This window comes from Chinchilla lanigera, unplaced genomic scaffold, assembly GCF_000276665.1.
Source record: "Chinchilla lanigera isolate Chin_1 unplaced genomic scaffold, ChiLan1.0 scaffold00034, whole genome shotgun sequence".
Taxonomy (NCBI): Eukaryota; Metazoa; Chordata; class Mammalia; order Rodentia; family Chinchillidae; genus Chinchilla; species Chinchilla lanigera.
The window spans coordinates 19,860,482-19,876,986 of record NW_004955435.1 but is presented as its reverse complement, the minus strand read 5'-3'; the positions used below and the strand labels follow the sequence as shown (position 1 = coordinate 19,876,986).

The following is a 16,505-nucleotide window of genomic DNA, read 5'->3' as shown; positions in this document are numbered from 1 at the left end:
GGATATCAACGAAACCAACTATTCTTTCTTCACATGACTTATAGGATGTTCCAGCCCTAAAAATTATTTGGATATTTCTTTCCAACATGGCTGGCTTTCTTGCATTTGGGAGTTTCCTGCTAAGGATTAGTTAACTAGGGTATCACTATTTTTTATAATGTTGCATTATCTGTAAAATCCTCGAGTTTGAATGTTCATTGATGATTAATACTTTGAGGGCCAATACACCTGTAGTCTTCCAAATTGAATGCCCATCTGGTGGAGAGGTTATTAAGAAATGTTAGGGCTAGGGATTTAGCCCAGCGGCTCAGCGCCTGCCTGGCAAGCACAAGGTCATGAGTTTGGTTCCCGGTACCGGGAAAAAAAACAAACAAACAAACAAAAAAGAAATGTGGACAATGGACTGGGGATGTAACTCAGTAGGTCTTGCGTGTACAAAGCTCTGGGTTCCATGGGTACCACCACCACCCTTAAATACACACATACACACACACACACACACACACATACACACACACACACACACACACACACACACGCTTGGCCCTCTAGCTCACTAACCTAATGAATCATCAGGTTCTTTACAAGCTCAACAGGCTATTATTTTTTTTAAAAGTTTATTGGTACAAGCTTACAATACATAATGTGCATTTAGGGGACTTGGTACACATATAGGTCTTATCTTGATCATTTTTGACCCCCTTCCTTTGGCTCCCCTCCTCAACTCCAAAAGATCTGCCTCCTCGTTAAATTTCAGGAGGTCCATGTTATGGGACAAAATTGATGGGTGTCACACCCTCTCACCAGGTAGATGACAGCAAGGCCCATGCTACCCTCCTCACAGTGGAGGCGGCAGCAGGGCAGGTGTGAGTCTCATGTGAATGGTGAACATGTTCACTTCCTTTCCTTTCATCAGGGCTATACCCACTCTCTGAGCCCTCTGAGTAGTGATGTGTTTAATGGAGTGCTATCAGCAGCATTGAAAGATGCTCAGTGTTCTCAAGAAGCTTATTGATTATGCATTTTGTTAAGTCTAAAATGCATTTTCTCCACATTTTTACATCTAAGAAATAAGGTTGTCCCTAAAACATGGTTATCACCTGGCATTTGTTGTGACATAACTGAGAGCGTTTTGGTTTTGGTTTTGGTTTGGTTTCTGTTTTGCAGTACCCAGGACTGAGCCCACGGCCTTTGCACTGGGCTATATCCCCAGCCCCCGCTCCCTTGTATTTTGAGACAGGGTCTTGCTAAGTCATTAAATTGCTCAGGCTGGGATTGAACTTGTGCTCCTCCCACCTCAGCCTTCCAGAGTGCTGAACTTTCAGGGTCGTACCACCACGTCCACCTTCGTTTCCTTTCCTTCTTGGTGTTATGTACAGTAATGGTACCACGTAAAATCAACGAAACCCAGTATGTGAAAAAGGAACCGTGTACTGTGTAAACTGGTAGTAGGCATGAGCCTTCCTCACGCCGTCCCCTCTCCATGGATAGTTCTGCCCCTCTGCCTCACCAGTTCTGCTCAGCTATTACAATTCAGCTCAAATGTCACCTCCTCCAAGAAGCCCTCTGTGCCACCCACTCAAAACCCGTTCTCTAAAAAAGGAAAAAGTGGAAACAAAGCTTTTGTAAATGGGGAGGGGAGGAGGGGTTAAAGGGAGGGTAGGGCAATAGGGAAAAAAAGAATCAAGTTATATCATGTAGAGGTAGGAATTCTCTGTGACGAGTGTGATCATTATGTATATCTAAAGTGTAACAATAAAATCTGATTGAAAAATATCTTTTCTCTGGAATTCTGTCCTTGCCTCTAAGGTACATACCATACTGTGTTACATCTGTCCAGTAAGGCCCATCCCTCCCCTATGAGACTCTCAACTGTACACTTCTGCATCTCTGCTGCCTAGCACAGAGTCTGATAAAAGGATCGAAGAGTTCTAAGCTGTATGTGGTCCACACCCTATGAAAGAAGACGGGCAGGTGCAGTTCTGGAACGGACTAAGTCTGAGAAGTCTAAGAAGTCAAGGGAAGGCTTCCTGAAGGAAGGACCTAAGAGCTATCTAGGAGTGCTCTGTGCTGTTGATCACTCAGGACTGCAATGAAGGATGAGGACAAGGCACTTCCAGGACCCTCCTTGCTCCTCTGAGTAGATCTTGTGATGTTTGTTACTCAACTACATCCGTGCTGGAATGTCAGGAGGCTATGGGGCCTAATTCTTCATTGCCCTTCATAATCAGCCCTGGGTTCTGATGCTCAGATTCTGAGGAAGAAGCAGTTCAACCCCTGCGAGCTCTCACAGGAAGTCCTGAGTTTGTGGTTTACACTTCAGAGCTTCCTGCCAGGGCTTTACAAGGGTTAACAAGTCTCAGAAGTCAAGGGGAAGGCAGGCAGGCAACGGGACCACAAACATGGTACCGACTCTCCAAAGCAGGCACCTCCTTACAGCCTATTGTTAGACCTTTATCTGAAAACTGTCTCCCCCACACACAAATCTTCCAAAGTGCAGCTGGTGTGACTGCTGGTGGGGTGGTCTGGTTTTTAAGTAATGGTCACTTATGGTGACACTTAGGATTTGATTGAACCAAGTTGCTGTCTGCCCTTTTATGTGTTGTCTGATGGGCCCCCAGTGCCCGAAGTATTTACGTGCTCTCCTCTTTTCAGCGATGACTGCACAGATCATTATGACCGCATCCAAAAAGCCAAGGAAGTGAGTCACAAACGATTGCTTTTCTGGTGCCTCTTGTCCAAGGGCATGCATGTGGGTGTCAGTGCTTCGCAGACATCTACAAATAGGTTGTCTGCCCAGCTTGGCAGCTGAGACCTGGGGACACGTTCTGGTCATGGTGGTGGGGATTCAGGCAGCTCAAGTGAATTAAGGTGACTAAATCTGATGTTGTGGTCACACTTATTAGCCTCTTTTTCAATCTGCAGCTTCCTCTCCTAGACACTAAGCCTCTTTTTTTCTTCAGTCAGCAAACACCAGGGTCAAATTAGAGCTTTTATTTTACTCCTGCTCAAGGGTGGAGGGCCAGAGCCCACCAGGGCACATAAACCGGAGTGCCTCAGGCAGATGGGCCACCTGTAGGACGCCCAGGCCCAGTAACCAGCTGATGTATCACATTTGCATAGCGTCTGAGAGGGAGACAAGAAGATTGCTAAGACTTTTATGCTCTGTCACCCATCGCCCTAAATTCACACATTGTCTTTCTCTTCTGGGTGTGACAGAGATCTACAGGGAAGCCAGACTCCAGGCACGAGACCGAGTTGGAAGGTGCCGATGTGCCTGTGGCCCCCACGCCCTCTCGGGAGGCCATCGTGTCTGTAGAAGCCACTCAAGGAAAGAGTGGGCCTGCGTGCTGAGGTGGAGAAATCCCCAGAGCCTTTTATCAGAAAGCACAGTTTCTGTCACTTTTAATTAGAGGCGGCGGACAAGGAGTTTTCTGCAGCCCCCCGGGGAGGTTTTGGTTGAACTCGAGGTTTGGGAAGGGGAGGGCCTTTCTGCTGGCGAACTTGTGTGCCCGATGGAGGAGGCCTCTTCTGATGCCGCTGTGGGACATGGTGGGCAGGAGTCAAGGGACGATGGCAAGGCGCCTGGGGACGATGGCTAGGTGGTGGGGGAGGGTGGGAGGCTGACGGATTTTGAGCTGGTGGGGCTTGGATGTGGGAGGGCTTTGGGCCCCCTTCCTCGGTGGTTATTCTGCGGGTGCTTATCTCCAGCCCCTCGCCTGCAACAAGAAGACCTGTCAAGAGCTTATCCTAGCACGCTGCGGTCTATGAAACTACTGAGTGCCACTTAGGTGTGAGGTTCCCTGCTAGCTGTGCTGGGGGCTGTCAGGGGAAGGAAGCTGTCCCTCTCCTCCCAGAGCACTGGGTCTTCTGAGGAGACTAAATGCTAATCACGAAGTAGAGAAAGTTCCCAGGGCTTTGGAGAACTTGAGAAGCCAAAGGGAAGAAGGCATGGGGAAAGGTTATGCTGGGGTTATGCTCTGGACTCCAGACAGTACAGCCCAGAGCCTTGCCTCTGCACTGTCCTACAGGTGATGCCCCAAGAGCAAGTCTCATGGCTAGAACACACTGCTAGAAGATTGGAGTGGATACGGGGGCTATTAGGAACTGTATTCCCTCAGCTGGAACTCTGTGGCAGAGCTGTCATTTACCCAATTCTGTTGTCACACAACCTACATTCTGCCAAGAGGCTGGAGTACACACCGGGGGCTTTTCAGCCTCTGGAAATGTACCAGTTCTTCAAAACTTCATAAACAAGACCCAACCTCTGGGGCTTACAGGGAAAGATTACTCCTCTACTCACTCTGGGATTTTCTGCTTCGTGTGACTTTGGTCCACGATGGCAGCCCCAAGTCTAATCATAATGCAGTTTTTCCTGTGCTGCTTTAAAGTCACAGGAAATCTGTGGGAATGCCCAGCTGCTACAGGGCCCCTCTGGCCGCCTCTAGGCTACAAGTGAGGTATTCCAGCCCCAGTGTCCAAGGCCGTCTCCACTGGCTGCAAAGGGGACAAGAGGAGCAGATTCTCCCTGGGGTCAAGGGACGATCTCCTGCACCTGTGTAAGCCGGTGCAGCTTAGGAAGCACTGCTCCTCTCTGAGCATCACCTGTGGCTGCAGGGTGACTCCGCCAATCCATTAGGCAGCTTTGAACATGAAGGCTCAAAGTCAGACAATGTGTCATGGTCTGTGTGCTCTGGGAAAGAACAGAACACATCACCTGTGCCATCTTTGGCTCCCCAAGGTAGCTGAGGTTATGCTCGGGAGGGTGTGGAGAGGACTTTAACCCCTGCTCCCTGTTCCCAGCTGTGGGGCAGGAAGTGGCCTTTCTCCATCCCATGAGACAATCTGGGGTTGGCCGTTTGCCAGCCTGACTGTCCAACATTTTGTTCATTTGTTCCTCCTCCATTTGTTCCTCAGCTTCTAGGTGCTGGACCCTATTACTAGGTGGCAGTGATGACTCAGACACAAGCACTGTTCTCAGAGACTCTAAAATCAAGTATGTGAGATGAATCAGGACTGCAAATCGCAGTGTCAGCCTCCAGGAAAGCCCACACCACAAAGAGGTACACAGAAGGAGCCCTGTGAGTTTTGGGCACAGGAGTGGGCATGGGGCCAAGTGGCCGAGTCCTCAGGCTGGGCTGGACAGACAGTTAGCTACAGCTCTGCACAGCATTTTTGGTCAGAGTAAGAGTGCAGGTCCCTGGCTGCAGCTGCTGCCTAACACTTGTGCCAAGGGACTCCTCCAGACTCACTGGACCCCTTTTTCCATATGTATCTGCTGTCACCAACCCAGGGCTTGGAGGAAGGTGGGGAAGGTGAGGCAAGTGAGACATGGGGTGCAAAATGTGAGGAGAGGCCCACGCTCAGGGTCCTCCAAGAGCAAGGTGAGGGCCTCCTTAAGGTTTGCTCCCTCGGTTTCCTGACTCGCCTGTTGGCCATACAAGATTTGAGGCCAATAATCTAGCCCCACTGAGCTTGTGTTTCGCGTCTCTATTCATGTTGTCTGTCTCCTAAGATCACTAACAGCTGGGTTGATATAGTGATTCTAAAACCCAGAGATTAGTTCCCTGCACAAGTGACTGCTTAGTCAACGTGAGCTAATTATCATGTTGAGAATGTCAGCCTGGTGACGGCAGGCGTTGCCCCATCTTGGTTGGCATGCGAGGTCTACTTTGTAAGTAATCATGGTCCCATCATACTAGGTGATGAGAAAGGGCCTTTGTAAGGCCAGGGGTGGAGAACAGCCTGAGTGAGACGCAGCGAGGAAGCGGTGGGGCCTGGGGACTCAGCACCAAGGTGGAGAGTGCGGAAACAACGATAGGAGGAAGAATGGGCCTAAGTTTACAAAGACGTGCAGGCCCAGCCTGGGGCCGTGGGGTGTTAAGATGTGCGGCTAAGCGGTGGCAATGTAAAGAGGTGACTGAAGGAGAACCTAGGAAAGATGTCTAAAGCAAGGAAGCCAAATCCAAAAGGCACGGGGCCCTTGACCACTTTGTGGGGTCCTCAGGCCTGGCTGGAAGTGCTGGTGTGGGTGCTGCTGGGTTACTCCAGGGAGAGACCCATGGCAGGGGAGCTCAGCCAGCTGTGAGTGTGACGCTGCACAGAGCCAAGGGGCTCACCAGCCCAGCAGCGTGGCTAACAGATGACTGACACCCCAGCCACCTGCAGAGATATTTCCTTTCTCATTCCCTGCTGTCTTCTGCTTTGTGTGGCCTAGAGGCTCCCTGAGCACACTCCGCACTCTGAGTATAACCCTTTCCTGGTGGGTAGCCAGGCAGGCCTGATCGGGGGAATCAACCCTCCCTAACACAGCCCTCCTGGACATCACCTAGAAAGGGGGACATGGTCACCCTGTTTTGGGGGATTTTACTTGTTTGTGGTGCTAGGAATTGAAGTCAGGACCTTGCACATGCCTGGCAAGGGTGGCAAAACTGAACTACCCTTGCGGCTGCAGGACCATGTTTTGCAAAGATTGTTCTCCTGTGCCTATCTCCTGGCCTGACGTGGTTGTACCTGCATTCCCAGGAGCTCGGTCCTGAACACACCTCAGGCCACCGCCCATTACAAATGTGTTTACTCATATACATGGGAAATCTTTCTGCCTGTGTGGAGGTGTGCGGCCCATTCCGCACCTCCACACAAGCCTCGCACCAAGTGGATCTCAGCGGGTGGATCCCACAAGGCCAACCTGGATGGAGCTTCTCAAAGCTCTCTCCTCGTCAATGCTGAGTATCTGTTTTCTTCTGGTTTTTGTTTTGTTTTGTTTTTTTCAAATCATGTTAGCCACGAATGGAACAAGCCATCGCCCTCTGGTTTCAACCCTGACATTCTGAAACTGCCCGTCTTTCTTCCTTGCAGACTGGAGGTACCCTCCCCACAAGATATTTCCATGCAGATTTTCTGTGGCCTGTATGACACAAAAGAGGGGCAGCTTACCACATCTCCTACCATTCCGCATTTTCCTCTTGTACGTGTAGCAAATGATGAGTGCCACAGAGAGCGCCAGGAGGCCGCCTCCTACACAGAAGCCCGCAATGAGAAACAAGTTCATGCGCTTCCCTGAAAGAAGAAGAGACACGGCATGTGGGGAGGGGTCCTGAGCAGAGAGGTCATTTCATTGCTCTGGCCGAAGCCCCTGCCTCTCTCACCAAGCACAGGAAAAAAGCTTGATGGGTTACTGGGACTTTTGATCTTTACAAAGACCAAGCTCCTGGACAGAGGGGAACTGTGCCAATCCCTGCAGGGCTCCAGGGTCCAGGGTAAGCCCCCTCCAAAGCTCCCTGAGGGGCTGCTTTTATGGATTATGAGTGCCCGACCAATCATGAACCAAAGTCCATCCACGCCTCCATCCCCTGTGCAGGATGGCGTCCCCAGAGGAGTTTGGAGATCATCTAGCACAACTTCTAGTTTCCAAGACCAGGCCTAGAGAGAGAAGGAGAGGTGCCTGAGGCCACACAGTATCTGCCCGAGTGGCTCCTTGTCTCAGAGTTTCTGCTCGGTTTCTCCAGCTCTCATCTCTGGCTTCTCTCCTGCACCAGGCCCCTTTCCGACCCTCTTGACCAGGCAGTTCCCAAACACTCAGGGTGAATATTTCACTTGTGTGGCCCCGTCCTCACAGCAGTCCTCTCTTCCAGGATTTCCCCAACCCGTGAGAGAAGGTCAGTTGCATACTGAGTTAGCAACAGTAGCCTGGGCCTTCAGTTCCCATACCGTCAGTCCCGGGAAGGCAACAAGCAAAACAATAACTTCAGTGTCAAGGGAAATAGGCTTGGAGACCAGCTCTTGTAGGTAAGAGCTGTGCGGCCTTTGGCAAGCCACTCTGCCTCTCTGAGCCTGTTTCTTTCTTCATAAAATGGAAACAATGAAAACTACATCACAGGGTGGCTGTTGGAAGTCAATCAGATAATGAATGTGAAAGTGCTTTGTAAACTGTAAAACAGCCCACAGATGTAAGGTCTTGCTTTTACTGGCACTCTTTTTATTCGTGTTTTTGGTAGCTGTTTCCCAAGAGGGGTGCTGGGCCTGCTGCCCTTTGTGAGTCAACAGCAGTTACAGAGGAGCACCTGGGGCTGGGGGTCAAGGGGCTGGTACATGGGGAGAACGAGCTGGAGCTCGTCCCAGCATCACCGAAACACTGCTCCTGCCAAGCAATCCTAGGAAGAGATGATCACACATAAAACCAGGATGGGCCCAGGAAGCAGATCACAGGCTCAGAAACCAAACTGAGCCAGGCTTTCCTTCTTCCAGTTTCTCTCTGACCCCTTCTTTGTCTGCACGGCACCCTCTCTGTGCTCACCTAGGAGGGAGCACCCTATAGATACGAAAGCATAATCCTAAGCCATTAAAACTGAATCCACAAAGGAGTCCGGGTCCTTTAGGGCCTGCTGGCTTGGAGGAGTGGCTGGAAGTGCTAGGAGCCCATCTCCTACTGAGCTGAGGACTTCCCAGGTTCTGAGGCAGGGTGGGCCTGGACGAGTTGGGGTGCACACGCCTAATCCACACAGCGGCCAGCCAGCTTGGCTTCTCCTGGAGTCCTCGGACAGGGTGCCCGCCCCCTTGTCCTGGCACAAGCAATGCCCAACACGTCTGTCCTCAGAGTTGTCCCATGTCACCCTGGGCTCCTAGCAGTGCACCAGGTAGATACAGTCTCCCTTGTCTCAGAAGCAGCTGTGGCTTTGTCATTCAAATACAGGCCCACATATTCCTGAATCCAACCATTTCTTTACACTTCCTCTTGGAGATAATGTGGCCGTAAGTTTGTGTGATGGAGTACTTCTTGTCCAACCTGTTCCTTCCTCTTAGTGCTTTGTTTTAAGTACCTTATTAGAGCCAAATACTTAGGATTTGATCACTGCTCCTCTCTGCGTTGGTCCTTTAGAATGAAATGACCAAATACCTTTAGGGTTTTCAAGAGCAACCTCTTCCTCCTCAACCTACCCCAAATATTCCTCCCACTCCTCAGTGGCCATTCCCGGGACCAGCTCCTGCTCTGTACCATGAAGCAAGGGACACACATGGCCCTACCTTCAAACCTCACCTTCTCCCAAGGCTTTTCGTCCCTCCCTTCTCAGTGTATCCACATTATTACACTGTGGGATCCAGTTAAAATAAATAGGAAGAGTTGGATTGCCAGGTAAAAGACAGGACAGTCAGTTAAATTTGAACTTCAAATAAACAATGAATAATTTGTGCATAAGTAAGCCATATTTGGAACATACTCATACTGTTTTTCTAAGTTAACTCTGGCAGCTCTAATCAAGAAAGCCCAAAAGGGGAAAGGAGGTCACAGAGTCAAAAAGAGGACAGCTTCCGTCACTGTGCTTTCATGATGGAGGGTGTGAGAGGATGGCAGGTGAAGGGGTGCTGGGCTACGTCTGTAGCTGGCAGACTCCCAGGTGGCCTCCACTCCCAGGTGGAGTGTGGTGTGTCAGCCCCTCTGTCCAAGTGTGGACCAGACTGGCTGACATGCTTCTAGTGAATAGAATTTAGAATGATGCAGCATCACTCCTGAGATGAGGTTATAAAAAGACTGTGGCTTGTGTCTTGCATGCTTATTCTTGCTCTCCCTTGGACTGCTTGCTGGGAAGCCAGCTGCCATACTGTGAGGCAGCCCAGCAGCTCATCCCATCATTTAGTCATGTGCTATCTTCTTTCTGAATCAAAAGACTGAAGCCCAGAGAGGAACTACCTCTGTCAAGCCTATTCAGCTAAATTTGGGAGGACCCAATTTAGAAGTCCAGCCCTCTGACTTGCAGGGTACTTTAGCAAGCTGCCTCTCAAAAATTATTGTTGGGAGTCCTGGGAAGCCGGGAGAGTGGGGAAAATGAGAGCCTGAGAGTTTAAGGAGTTTCTGGAACTAGTACCAGAGCCAGGCTGTCCTCTGGGTGACAGAAGTGTTGCCTTACTGTGTCCATGGTCTTCTTAGCCCTGTCTCCCAGGCCTCTACCACCTTTCCACCCATCCCCTGTAAAACATATTTACATGGGAACTCAGAGTAATGGTCACCAGCTAGGAGAGGGACCGTGGGCAACTCAGATTCCCTCTTCATTAAGTAGGGGTTTGCGTCAAATGATCTCCTTTCAAGTTCTTTCCCCCTAGAGAGGATCTTTTGATCTCCCTAAAGACAAAGGAAGGGAAAGATGCTCAGAGAGAGGACTCTAAAAATGGGTGCCCACCTCCTCGGAAGTTTCCCTTGAGGGTATCCAGGAAAAAGAGGTACATTTTCACTTCTTATACTGTGCCAAAGCTGCCTCCCAGCCCAGACACCTGTGCCTGGGAACAGGTGTGGCACCTGCCACCATGCCTATGGGCCTGGCAGGCTGTGTGTGAGGTAAACTTGAGACCTCCTGGCCCAGCCTGCCACACACCTGAGCAGCTGACAGCCACCGCATCGGATTCTTCGCTAACTTCGTTACTTGCCGTGCAACTGAAAGCCTCAGTCAGTTTCTTCCACCGGTATGTGATGATTTTCCCAGAACCTTTCATGAGATATTTCCCATGTTGGTACAGGTTTAATTTAGGGTTAGTTCCATTCACCACCTCGCAGGTCAAGGTTTTGTTGCTACAATCCCAGGAGATCTGTGGTTTTGAGACCATCTCTGAAAAGAAAATAAAAGTCCAATTCTTACTAGGTGATTTTATTTTTAGAGACATCCTAGTTAGACAGTGGGTAATGAATGGGTTCAGTTTGGAACCAGGGAACAATTTCAAAAACTCCTAGTGATTTTCAAAATTCATTTTAATTTTTCTTTATTTACATACTTCAGAACCGAGTTTTTTCTGGTAAGTTCACAGATACATTGTAACAGTGAAAAGTATACGCTTCTAATGTTTATACCCTGCTGTGTCCCTTAAAATGTTTTCCCATGCTATTACTTAGTGCTACCAGAGAGGCTGACATTTTCCTCCCGTTTCCTGACAAAATATCCAAAGCTCTGAGGGTTCAGTGTGTGGTCTTAGGATACCCACTATAACAAATGCAGATCAAAAGAGAAGCCTACCCGTCCAGGTCCAGGAGTGCAGCTGAGAGGATCGCTGTGTCCTGACCTCTACTTACCCAGGAAGCTTGAGAAGAACAATACTTCTGCAGCAGCCAGGAACACCGCTCTGCCGAATCATTTCATCTGCGGTGGGGAACCTGGGTCAGCCACCTTCCCCTCCCCCTGCCAGGTGGTTGCCTGAGGGTTTGGGTGTGTAAGGAGCGCCAGGCTCTGCAGAGGAGGGGCACCACCCGGAGACCAGAGACCTGGCTCTGCCCTCTCCCAGCCCAAAGCTGCCTAGTTATCCGCTGTGCTTCACTAGACCTCGTCTTTAAGAGAATAACAAAAATTCTGCACCTATTACCAGACAGATAACTAGTGCAAAGCGCTGGACGAATCCTTAGTGCTGGTTCTTACATTGGCAGCCAGAAACTCCTCAACTCTCCTTTTCTGACATGGTAACATTTAAAGGGTGCGTCAAAGAAGAAAACAGCCCGACCTTGGCATTTAGATAGGTCTAGCAAGTGACCCCTTTGCTTTGCTTTTGTCCTTTTTACTTTTCATCCTTTACTTTGTTTCCTTAGACTTGCTGCCTTTCTTGTCGTCTGTCTTCATGCATTGGGCAGATATCTCATTTTTCCATGATTCCCTCCCTGTCTGGATCTCAGACACCAGTACCCGCCCCAGAGACCATCCCAGTCAGTTCCATTTCTAGCCCAGTATACAGGCATCAGAAATAAAGCTTACTTTCCTTCTGGAAACTCTGTGAAATTCTGTGGACACAGAATGAAGAAAATTTAAAAAAAAATCAACCTACAGCACAATAGCATATGGTTTAGGGGTTGGGTCACACTCTTGTCTTCAGAATGGAAAAAAAAATTTGTAACAGTGATATTCCCATTATTGTAAAAATTTATAAAATACGAAAAAGATTTAAAGCAAATTATAAATCACCAGCAATTCCACTTCCCAGAGTCAATAATTATTAATAGTGTGTTTTTCTTTACTAAATATTGTCTATGAGTAAATATACATATTAACGATACCATATTTTAAAATTAAAACTATATTAGGTGATCTTATGGCCTACTTTTTTCTCCTGTGAAAGTAAGTTATATTACAAAGTTCTGTCTTTTATGAGCATCAGTGAATGTACATCGCTACCATTTTTAAGTGATACATTCTTCGTTTACTTGGTAAGTTTCCCTGCTGGAAATTTCTAAATCCGTTTCAGTATTTTCCTAGTGTGACCCGCACAGCAATGAACCTCATGCAGAGATAGCTGTGCACTTATCCTCGCTATAGGACAGCTTTCATAGGTGGCCTGACCTGATCAACAGGAGCAGTTGTTAAGGCCTTCTCCTAAATGAGAACTCCTTCATTCTGGCTACTACATTAAATCCTCCTCCACTGCTTTTACAGAGACTTCCGCTGCCTCTTCAGCCAGCGGGACAGCTGCCTCACAGGCGATGTGGGTATCACGGCTGAAGTTGTGAGAGCCGTGGGGAAACAGATGGAGGGCTTTAGTGGGGGCAAACGAGTGCGTGTCCCAGAGACTCCAGGGCACTTCCGCATACATGGCCTCATGGAGTGTTCCTTGAAGTTATGACAGGTGAATATCCCAATCCAAAAATCCAATGTCTGAAATATATTTGGTCCCAGACATTTTAGATTGGGATACCTAACCTGTGCTTGGAAAATGGATTCAGAACAGACAGGAGTTGGCCAAGTCCATGTGCCAAGTAACGGTGACCAGGCCGCAAATTAAGTTGAGACGCTGTGTGATGTTGGCATGCACACAGTAAGGACGCTGGCTTTTGGCCAATGTGTACAAGGTTTCCTTGGGGAAGTGAAAATGTCAAACCTGGTGATGATGATTGCAGAACTCTGAATATACAAAACACTACATTTTACTCTTTAAATGTGCACATTGTACGGATGTGAATTGTATCACAGTGAAGCTGTTTGGAGAGTGAAAAAGTCACCATTTTTATGAAAAGAAGCCCTGGGTTTGACTCCTGACTGTGCTACTGTCAAGCATGAGAAGTAGGACAAGGCACTTCTGACCACAACTGTTTCCTTACAGCGCATGTGGGGGCAATAATTACCAGCTCTCAGGATTGTTGGGAGACTTCATTACTATCACAGAAACAAGCCCCAGACACCTCGCTGGTAATTATCGTCACCCCACAATACTAAGTGTGACACAAATGTGAGCACACGTTTGTGTAAGGCTCATATTCGACATAGGACGCCCGAAACGTGCATGCAGGAGAGCTGATGCCAGCTGCTTGCAGAGCCATCCTCACCCGCACCCCGGCTTCTGGAAGGTGCTCTCCAGTCCAGGTGGCAGTTCTAGGGTAGGAAAGGGGCCACTTATGAGGAGCTGACAGTGTCTGCACTGCGTGAGAGGGACTCAGGTGCTACCTGCAGGTCCTGGGGTCCAGGCAGGAGACCCGAGGTAGGAGGAGGGGCCCCGCCATGCCTCTGGGGACATTTCCTGTGTGAAGCACAGAAAATACTTCTCTGCTCACTGAATTCCTGGCCTGTGCTGGGCTTCCTGGCGGCCTCATCATGCCAAGGGCAGCTTGCTCTTCATTCTGCCTTGTCTCTCTGGACTTCAAACCTCAGTGGCATTGCCACTGCCCCCCTTTATCTCCTCCTCACTTTCACCCAAGCCACCTTGTCCTTCCCTTCCCTCCATATACCCCAAGTGGCCAGCCCTCCATGTCACAGGCACCCCACAGTCCAGGCCAGTGGTTACCAACCCTGGCTGCTCTCTGGAAGCACCTGGGAAACAGAAACTACTGATGCGTGGGCTTCATGAAGTTCTGATACAACTGGTCTACAGTGGGGCCTGGGCACTGGTGACTTCTAACAGCATCCCTGTTATTCACACCTGCAACCAAGATTTAGAACCACCTCCTGGCCCTCGCTCGCTTTGCTTGGGTTATAGCAGCAGCTTTGTCGTTGGTCTCCCGCCTCCGCTCTTACCCTCTCAGTACATGTGGAGACAATAAAAGCCACACCTTGTTTATTTTCTCCACATTTCAATAAAAATCACCTTCCACCTCAATTGCTAGGATGTCGAGCAGATCAGAAACAAAGGCTGTTCCTTCTTGTGTTCATTGTTTCCAGCCCTTTCCTGCCATGGAACCCTGGCTTGGAGTTGGCTCTCTAAGACAAGACTCACTTCGCTCCAGGCGGCCGCTCCTTCCTAGTCCTCGGCTTGCTCACACCTTCCTCACACACTTGGGACACCAGCCTTTTCCTCTGCCCACCGTGCCCTTTCGGATTAATGCCCCTTAGTCCGCTCAGCCCCAACCCTGCAGCCACCTAAAGAGAGAGCTATAAGCAGACAGACTGGGCTCTGTGAGCTGGGCATTTCTATGTGTGTGAATCCCGCTCCCCACCCCGCAGACACACACTTGTGCCTCCAGGGGGTTGAAAGGATTCATTAGATTTACTTAAAAGCTACTCCAGAGGCAGAGGCCAGGGCCAGGGCCATTTCATAAATGCTGTTTCCCAACCTGCCAAATAGCACCCACACTGAGACGAAGACATTTGGGGAAGGTTTACCTTGAATCCTCAAATGAAATTCTTTATCCAACACGCTTGTTCCACTTGTATTGTATATGATTACTTTGTAGATATTGTGAAGGCTTCTCTCCAGATGTTTAATTTTCAGAGTTCCATTTGGTAGTATTTCATATGTTTGGTTTAACCGATACTGGTTCTTGCCTTTGAGTTGCGCAACCCTTCTTCCTTCGGCTTCCCATCGCACCTCATTGATAACATCACTCATTTGGAAATTGGGAATATCCAGGTTTACGTCCCGACCCAAGGCCCCCCAGAGGACCCTAGGCTCTCCGAGGGTGGAACCTGTGAAAAGCACAACAGTGACTGAGGTCTTGGGACTGCCAGAAAATGCTGGGCTGTGAGCTCTTTAACTCAGGACATCCGAAGAAGCTCCCCATGGTGACAGTGAAGACCCGCGCACCAACTTACCTTTAGTGGAAAAGCTGAAAAGCAGAAAGAAACTGGCTAAACTTTTATACGGGAGGCTCATCTTTGGGATTCGTTTTCTTGCGGTGATTCTGAGCTCTTCTTGCAAAAGGAACTGAGCGGAGGCTGGTGGAACCCACCCCCTGAGGACGGAACCACGTGTCTCTGTGCTCCCTGGCAGGAGCAGAGCGCTCACACACGCTCAGCAAAGCGTCAAGCTGGGGCTGCTGCGCCAGAACAGGTGTGCTCTGGAGCCTGTGTTTTCTTATCACAGTTTAATTCCCACCAAAAGAAAAAAAAATGAGGGGAGGTGGGTTTTATAACCCCACGGAAGAGAAAAGGAACTGAAAGGTAAGTAAGTCTAACAGGACCCTCTTTTTGTAAACAAAGAGCCAAATTTAATGTCACAATCCCTCTGCTATCCACTCAGCTCTCTCTCTCTAACAGGACCACAAGGAAAGATGGGTACATGCCCATAAGCCAAGGGCAGACTCCAAATATTTGTCACACAGTGGTAAATGTTTGGAAGCGTACATATATGAAATGATTAAAACTAGGTTTCTTTTTCCTGAAAGATATTTATGTTCTAAAATTGTTTATCTACTAAAAAGAAAGAAATGTAAATTGAGTCTCAACTATAAAGGCTTAAAATCTCCAGATCTTATGTTTAACATACATTTTACAACTCTGTTGAAATTCACAGGTGAATAAAAACTTGCTGCACAACAAGTAAGAAGCATAGAGACCATGAATACTGTTCTACAACCCGCTGGAAAAGCATTGAAGATAGTTAACACGACGATGGCTGAGAAAGGGGAACCATGAGGAGGAGCAGAACGAGAACCTGGAGAGCGAGGGGAAAGACATCTGCGACGCAGGGAGGGGGCAGGACTCTCTGAAAAAGATGCACGGAAGGAAGGAACAGCCAGTGACAGACGGCCAAGGTAAATTTCCATTTCTATCATTGTTTAGGACACACTGAGTATATATCTTTAAAGTTTTGGAGGTTTTTTTGCCAGTATCAGTTACAAATATGGAGATTATCTTTCAGAAAGTTACCCAGGAAATGAAATTAAGTCAAAGCACTAAATTTCTACTATCACGTAAAAGGAAGACTAAATATAATATTTTATCGTACTTGTGTAGCCAACTCCTATCTAAAAATATCCACAACAATAGATTATAATTGGATTAAAGGGGCTGGGGATTTAGCTCAGCGGCACAGCGCCTGCTTGGCAAGCACAAGGTCATGAGTTCAATTCCCAGTACGGGAAAAAGCAAACAAACAAACCAAAAAAAGCAAATAATTGGATTAAAATTGTAAACGTTAAGAAAGTCCTGTAATAATGCCTAAAAGACAATCTAGAAAGATATCTTTATATCTTTGAGTATGGAAGACTTACCTACATAGACAGTGCAACCCACAAGTAAAACAGAAAGATGGACATTTACGTCTACAATTATGGATACCTAAAAATGTAAAATTATATAATTTTCATATATATTGCAAATATTTTGTCA

At 48.3% G+C, this 16,505-nt stretch overlaps 1 protein-coding gene across 3 annotated transcripts; it reads right to left on the bottom strand.

The window, feature by feature from the left end:
• Positions 1-603: 603 nt before the first annotated feature.
• On the bottom strand, positions 604-15,329 carry Cd2 (CD2 molecule). 3 transcript variants are annotated; one of them, XM_013516558.1, is made up of 6 exons: positions 14,988-15,329; positions 14,559-14,861; positions 10,368-10,598; positions 6,937-7,059; positions 4,606-4,693; positions 3,514-3,719 (listed from the first exon to the last, which is right to left on the bottom strand). In XM_013516558.1, the coding sequence occupies exons 1-6, from the start codon at positions 15,046-15,048 to the stop codon at positions 3,599-3,601; spliced, it is 927 nt and encodes a 308-aa protein (XP_013372012.1). In that variant the 5' UTR covers positions 15,049-15,329; the 3' UTR covers positions 3,514-3,598. The 3 variants fall into 3 exon arrangements, with proteins under 3 accessions (XP_005389103.1, XP_005389102.1, XP_013372012.1); XM_005389046.2 differs by lacking the exon at positions 4,606-4,693 and having other exon boundaries at positions 604-3,719; positions 6,949-7,059; XM_005389045.2 differs by lacking the exon at positions 4,606-4,693 and having other exon boundaries at positions 604-3,719; positions 14,988-15,131.
• Positions 15,330-16,505: the final 1,176 nt, after the last annotated feature.